We start from the raw sequence: 6950 nt of genomic DNA, 5'->3' as shown, positions 1-6950 counted from the left end.
ATGGCTTGCCTAACGTCCGGCAAAATCCGGCAGCCTTCTGTTTGAAGTGGTTTGGAGAGCCTAGCTGTTGTGCCGGCATCTTCGTCACAAATAGTAGTACCACCAGGACTGTGTGTGTGTGTGTGTGTGTGTGTGTGTGTGTGTTTACATGCACCCAGCCACCACCGCGAGTGGATCCCTCTCCCGCTTGCTCCATATACCTTGCTCTCTGACTCACTTTGCCCTTGTGGTTATTCTCTGCCTCGGAGGATCATATGCCACTCAGAGGCAGGCTGTTTACTGCTGGGAGACCCACCCTAGCCTCAGGTGGGTGGGGCATGCATATATATAGCACAGATGAAATGAACCCCTTCACTGACTCATAGCCACTGGGATTGCTCCTCTTGGAAAATCTGCCATTCCCAACTCTTCTCAGCTCAGCAGCTACATGATGGCCAGACTCCTTGTCCTGTGTGTTGCAGTTCTTGCCTGCATCAGTATTGGTAAGACAAACATCCAGCTTTATCCCTGTTCTTGTATATTTCCTAATGGATTTGTTTCTCATCTCTTTACCTTGCTGCCACCCCCAAATTCCTTTACTTTGTGGCTTGCCAGAATCTTTTTAACTAGGAACAATTCCTCATTCGACTGACCAACCTACGAAATGTACCAGCAGGGAGAGCAAACTCTTTATTCTTGGTAGAAATAGTCTCATAAGGGGGGTTTCAAAGGTATTGCCCTTTATATATTGGGGCAAGGGGTAACTGTCACCAAAGCTGTCATTCCCCTAGCTGCTCGATAAAAGTGGTAGAAAACTTCTGCTTTTGTGGCAAACTATGTGTTTCCCACTATATCGGAACTGGATAAAGAAATAAGTTGTTTCTTAAAAAAAATATTGGATGGATTGCAACAAAATGGGAAGGAAGGGAAAAGGTTGTTTTAGCTGTGCCAAATAAAGGCTTGACCTTTTTTAAAAAAACAACAATAAACCCTCGAAACTGGACAGCTCTAAGGAAGACAGGAAACAAGGGGGGGGGACCCCGCTACCTAAATAAACTTCACACCGGATTATTTGTGAGCATATGTACAATATTTTTGAATGTGATGTTGTGCAAATATTTCGTAAGTCGCTTTGCGAGCCCCTTAAGGCTATAAAGTGGGGTGGAAGTATTCTCAATAAATACATTAAAATAGCTCTACATTGCAAACTAAAAGGGGGGGGGGATGAGCTCAGTGCCATCCCTTAGAAAACAAGGAGTCCCAGTCTCCTGGGTTTTGGCTACTGAACAGCAAACCTTGATTCTAGCACCTCTTTCCCCGAATCTTATCTTTGAGTTGTCAGGCTGGTCTGCCTCCTCCTTATCTTTGAGTTGCCAGAGTTGTGCCCTGCAGATGTTTTGAACTACAACTCCTACCAGCTCAGAGGGTTTACCTCTGTTAGTTTTTGGCAGGAAAAAAGTGTCTTCTTGTGGCATCTTCAAAACACAAAAAGATTTGTGTGCATCTCTTGAACTGGGTTCTAATCTACAGAAGCTTAAGCCACAGTATAAGCCAATGTTGTGATGTTGTCAGCTGCTGCCCCTGGGGTCACACTGGTGACAGAAGAGTGGGAGCGCTATATTTTGACCATAAACAAAAAAAACAAAGAAATCTGTTATCCTTAAAGTTGCCACAAGACTCTCTCAGGGCAAAACTTTCTCACTTGTCAAGACTGATCAATCTGAAAGTCACCCAAGGTGGATTAAGATGGAGATACACGTATACAGATCTTTGGGTGGTATCCAAGTAAGCCTTGCTCAGAGTAAACCCTATTGATATTAATGCACATGACTCAGTTTTCTCCATTGCATGGGGTGGGTCTACTCTGAGTAAAACTTACTTGACTACCACCCATTCCCCCCAAAAAATATATCCCAGTGGCCATTTGAAGAGGTGATTTGATTCGCTTTTTTTGCACAGGATATTGGCCCAAATATAAGCCACACCCAAATATAAGCCGCACCTTTGAAATGGGGGGGGGGGGAGAAAGTAAAAATACCTGAATATAAGCCACTCCATTCCTTGCTGCTCCTGGCTGCATACTGGGGGGGGGGGGGGAGCCGGGCTTTGCCGACAGTCTTTCCCTTCCTCGCTCTCTCCCTTCCTGGCTTTGGGGGAGAGACGCATGGGGTGGGCGCCATTTTGCCATGCTCCTGGCGCTGCTTGCCCCGCGCCGTAAAGTCGTGAATATAAGCCGCACCTTAGCTTTCCATAGTCAGAATTTGGGGGGAAAGTGAGGCTTGCATTCAGGCCAATACGGTAGTTAAGTTGTGGGGTTTGCTCCTGTAATAGGTAGTGGTGGCCCCTAACTTGGGTGGCCGTAAAAGAGGACCAGACAAACTCATGGCAATTGCTACCTACTAATCATGATGGCTGTGTTCTACCTCCATTGTCAGAGCTGGAATGCACAGCTGCTTGGGAATCACTGGTATGGACTGAGTACTGTTGCACCCAGCTCTTGCACCCGGGCTTCCCATAGACATCTGGTTGCCCACCGAGAGAAGAGGATACTGAAAAGACATGAGCCCCCTTGGACCTTTGATCCAGCAGAGCTCTTCTTGTGTTCTTATGCCCCTCTGGCCATTTGGGGGTGGTCTCCAAAGACCACTTGCACAGGCAACCGATGACCTTCCTGCAATGTGTCCCTATTGCAATTCAGAAAAAACCAAGGCATCCCAATGTTCCCTACGTCATTCATTTTTGCAAGTCCTGTGTGTGTGTGTTTTGTTTTTGTAATGGCACCACCAACTGGTCACCTCCCTATTGGGATCACCCCCAAACCTCCATATTTCTTCTGTGCCAAATACCTTATTTTTCCATGCATAACACGCCCCTGTGTATAAGATGCCCCCTATTTGGGGGGACTCAAAATTAAGAAAATGGGAGGGGGGATTGCCCAGAGTTGTTGAATCACTCGCACTACCGTCGTCGCTGGCAATCTCCTGCTCACGGCAGCAGCCACTCATATATCCGTGTATAAGAAGACCCCAATTTTTAAGCATTATTCTAATGTACTAAAACCTCGTCTCTTACATGGAAAACTACAGGTCATTTGCCTCCCTGATGCTGCCTTGCCCCACCCTACTTTTTAAGAGTCATGGCTTTGAAACTCTCTTTGAAACTGTTGAGAAAGCACTGGGAAATAAGTTAAGGAGCTTAAGGAGAAAGTGGACAGGTGGAGAACTTGAAAGCATTGGACTTAAGATGGAAGGTGGGGGGAGAGAGTCATAATCAGGTAACAAGTTTCTTTTTTAAAAAAGAGAAAATAGGAATGCCACAGACAAGACAAAGGATATATTGTGGAGTCTCTAGAGAGGGTGGGGATCTTTAGAAACAGGCAAAACACCCATCACATCAGGGATGGGCCAGGGATAGCTCCCATGTTTAAAGACTCGTTAACAAAATGCATATCCAAACATGTAGCGTTCTGGTTCCCCTTCTTAAGACATCTATTTTTCCTTCCCCAACACCATTACTCACACCATGGTCAGCCAACTTGAGAAAAAAAGAAGACGAAGAAGAGTCGGAAAAAACCAGGGGATTTTTCTTCTTCCCCAAGCACTTCTTCTTCCTTTAACGATGGGCGAGGGTGTCTAAAAGTCTTGAGCCAACCTTAAGATTACCAAACGTATTGCAGCGTTGTGTAGGCAAGGCTTCCTCCCTGGAAGTAATCGCAAGTGGGTGTTCACGCAGGAAAGTTGATGTTCCAGTAAAAACAACTAGCCCTTAGGGTGCCACACAAAACTTTTAGAACTGAGGGATATTCCACACTTCAGCTTGCCCCGATTCTAGACAACGCAGGTCTGAGCGGTTTCCCACTTGAACCATTCCTTTCCCAGGGACATCTCGATTCTTACTTGCTCCGATCTGAGCACAAAATAGCCGTTTCCCCCTCAGGGTAAAGCAGTGGGATAAACGTTTATTCACGGTTTCAGCCCGCACCATTCCAGATTATGCTCTTGAGTTTTTATAGGTGTTTTGAAATACAGGGCTGAGAATGCAGACCTTTGACAATTGTTTCCTTAGCACTTCAGTAAAAACAGGATAGTTTTTTGGTTTTTTTTTTAACTCGCTCTCAGCATTCACAATTCAGAAGTTGGCCTCGTTTTTTTCTACTGGCAGATGTGAATTCAAAATTCTTTGTGAGGGAAAATAATAATAATAATAATAATAATAATAATAATAATAATAATAATAATAATGTATTATTTATACCCCGCCCATCTGGCTGGGTTTCCCCAGCCACTCTGGGCAGCTCCCAACAGAATATTAAAAAACCAATAAAACATCAGTCATTAAAAACGTCCCTAAACAGGGCTGCCTTCAGATGTCTTCTAAAGGTCAGATAGTTGTTTATTTCTTTCACATCTTGTGGGAGGGCGTTCCACGGGGCGGGCGCCACTACCAAGAAGGCCCTCTGCCTGGTTCCGTGTAACATCACTTCTCGCAGTGAGGGATCCACCAGAAGGCCCTCAGAGCTGGACCTCAGTGTCTGGGCTGAACGATGGGGGTGGAGACGCTCCTTCAGGTAGTCTCATTCCATGATAGCTCTCTGCCCTACAGTGGAGGGCATGGATAAGGGAAATTTGGTAGACGGGTGGGTGGGTGAGAGCATTGTCAGTGTGGGTGCCTTGACAGTTGACTCTGAGAACGCAGGAAGGCCTAACAATCCTTATAATCAAAGGTGTAGCAAAGGCTGTTATTTAGATGTTTGTATGTTGTATACTAACATGAGTCTGACCAAACTGTGGGAGGCAGTGGAAGACAGGAGTGCCTGGTTTGCTCTGGTCCATGGGGTCACAAAGAGTTGGACACAACTAAATGACTAAACAACAAAACAACAAATGTTGTATATCTTGCTTATCTCCCTTCTCATAACACTAGAACTCATTGACAATGAACTCATTTAATGAAGATTAAGGTTGGCACTTCTTCACACAGTTGAACTTTGGGTTTTGCTCCCATGAGACATGTTGATGGCCATAGACAGGATTAGGCAGATTCCTGGAAGATACAGCTATTAGTGCCTCCTAGACCCAATACCTCTGTTCTTCCTACACTGTCTGCATGCCTCCCAACATTGTTGTTGTTGTTTAGTCATTCAGTCATCTCCGACTCTCATGCTGGTAGCTTCAAGAACACTGTCCAACCATCTCGTCCTCTGTCATCCCCTTCTCCTTGTGCCCTCCATCTTTCCCAACATCAGGGTCTTTTCCAGGGAGTCTTCTCTTCTCATGAGGTGGCCAAAGTCTTGGAGCCTCAGCTTCAGGATCTGTCCTTCCAGTGAGCACTCAGGGCTGGTTTCCTTCAGAATGGAGAGGTTTGATCTTCTTGCAGTCCATGGGACTCTCAAGAGTCTCCTCCAGCATCTCCCAACATTAGTTGTTCAGAATTACAAGTGGGAAGAGCCTCATTTCTCTTCGGTTGACCACTGTGAGGTCAGGCTACAGGACTAAATGGGACTTTGGCCTAATCTCGTTGGCCTTCTCTTCCGTTCTTACGCCACGCAAAGTGGTTCGTGTCAGGAAGCAAAAGAACAAGATGCAAATTTCGCAATTGCGAATGCGGGAAAGAAGCGATGGGTTGTATAACCAGCTAAGTCAAGGGTGCGGAACTGGATCCAGACAGCAAGCCAGAACCTGACATCCCCTAATACCTATGTTTGCCAGGCAGGGCCTCTTACCTGTCAATTGCCCAATATCACAATGAACTGCTTTCTTTTGCAGACGAACCTTGAGTTGACCGCCCATTGTCTTGGGTTGGTGAGTCACTTAGTCCCTAGGGTCCCAAGGCATTGAAATCAGTAGATTTTTGTTAGTCACCAGCTGACGCCCATTGATTTCAATAAGTTCATGACTTATTGTCTTACTGTCTTAAGAGAGCCAGTGTGGTGTAGTGGTTAAGAGCGGTAGACTCGTAATCTGGGGAACCGGGTTCGCGTCTCCACTCCTCCACATGCAGCTGCTGGGTGACCATGGGCCAGTCACACTTCTCTGAAGTCTCTCAGCCCCACTCACCTCACAGAGTGTTTGTTGTGGGGGAGGAAGGGAAAGGAGAATGTAAGCCGCTTTGAGACTCCTTCAGGTAGTGATAAAGCGGGATATCAAATCCAAACTCTTCTTCTTCTTTAAGTATGTTTTCAGGGAAAGGGGGAGTGGGGCTTCTATCACATCGCCATCACTGGGCAGACCTCCACCCACCACTGACAGCTTGTCCATCTTGTTGAGACGGATCGGTTGCTTATGGAATAGCTAGCAGGATCAGCAATTAAGAAGGGAAAGGAAGGAGAGGTAGCTGAGGTCACATTTAAGCAGAAACAGTGGCCCAGAAACCCAAACAACAGGGGGTTCCATGGTTCTCAGAAGCCATAAAACACAGGCAGAAATGCCTCCATATCTGACAAATTGGAAAATAATTAGGAAAGTGCTGTTGCTTTCAGGCTTGCCATAGGGGCGTCTGGTTTTACAATTCACATTGTAATTCTGGTTGAGAACAAGATGCTGGATCAGATGGGCTCCCCTTGGTTTGATCTATCAGGGTTCTTCTCCTTAGCCTGCTTTCCTTGCAGGTAGAAATGTGAGCAAACAACCTCATCTATTCACAGTCTCATTTGTGTGTCTACTGGGGGATGTGCATCCCGTTACACCACCTGAGGCAAAACAGGAAGTGTCGTCTGTCCCTGCCACCACTGCCTGCACCACCTGCCCTCCACAGGTGGCAGAGAAGTGGCGCTGGTATCAGTGCCAATTTCAGGCAAGATCTCATCAAAATCTCAAGAGATCTTGTGGAGCGCACGAGATCTCACCTCAGATCGGTGCCAGCGCCACTTCTCTGCTTGTGGTAGAGGAGGCTGCTGGGATGGTTGCCTCACCTACCTAACAGCAGGCCCGGCCCTTGAGTGTAATAGAATCTTCTGTCGCGTCTTGGGCTGG

General features: G+C 46.4%; 1 protein-coding gene across 1 annotated transcript in view; it reads left to right on the top strand.

Annotated features, from left to right (window-relative positions):
- Positions 1–323: 323 nt before the first annotated feature.
- LOC309365235 (sperm acrosome membrane-associated protein 4-like) overlaps positions 324–6950 on the top strand; it is a 20301-nt gene continuing 13674 nt past the window's right edge. The window contains exon 1 of the mRNA XM_081903466.1: positions 324–482. Within this exon, the coding sequence (XP_081759592.1) occupies positions 428–482 (55 nt within the window). The 5' untranslated portion in view covers positions 324–427. The remainder of the gene's footprint in view (positions 483–6950) is intronic.

Source organism: Podarcis melisellensis (assembly GCF_964234715.1).
Source record: "Podarcis melisellensis genome assembly, chromosome: 2".
NCBI classification, from domain to species: Eukaryota; Metazoa; Chordata; class Lepidosauria; order Squamata; family Lacertidae; genus Podarcis; species Podarcis melisellensis.
Note: the sequence above shows the minus strand (reverse complement) of the source record. Positions and strands in the feature narration are given on the sequence as shown.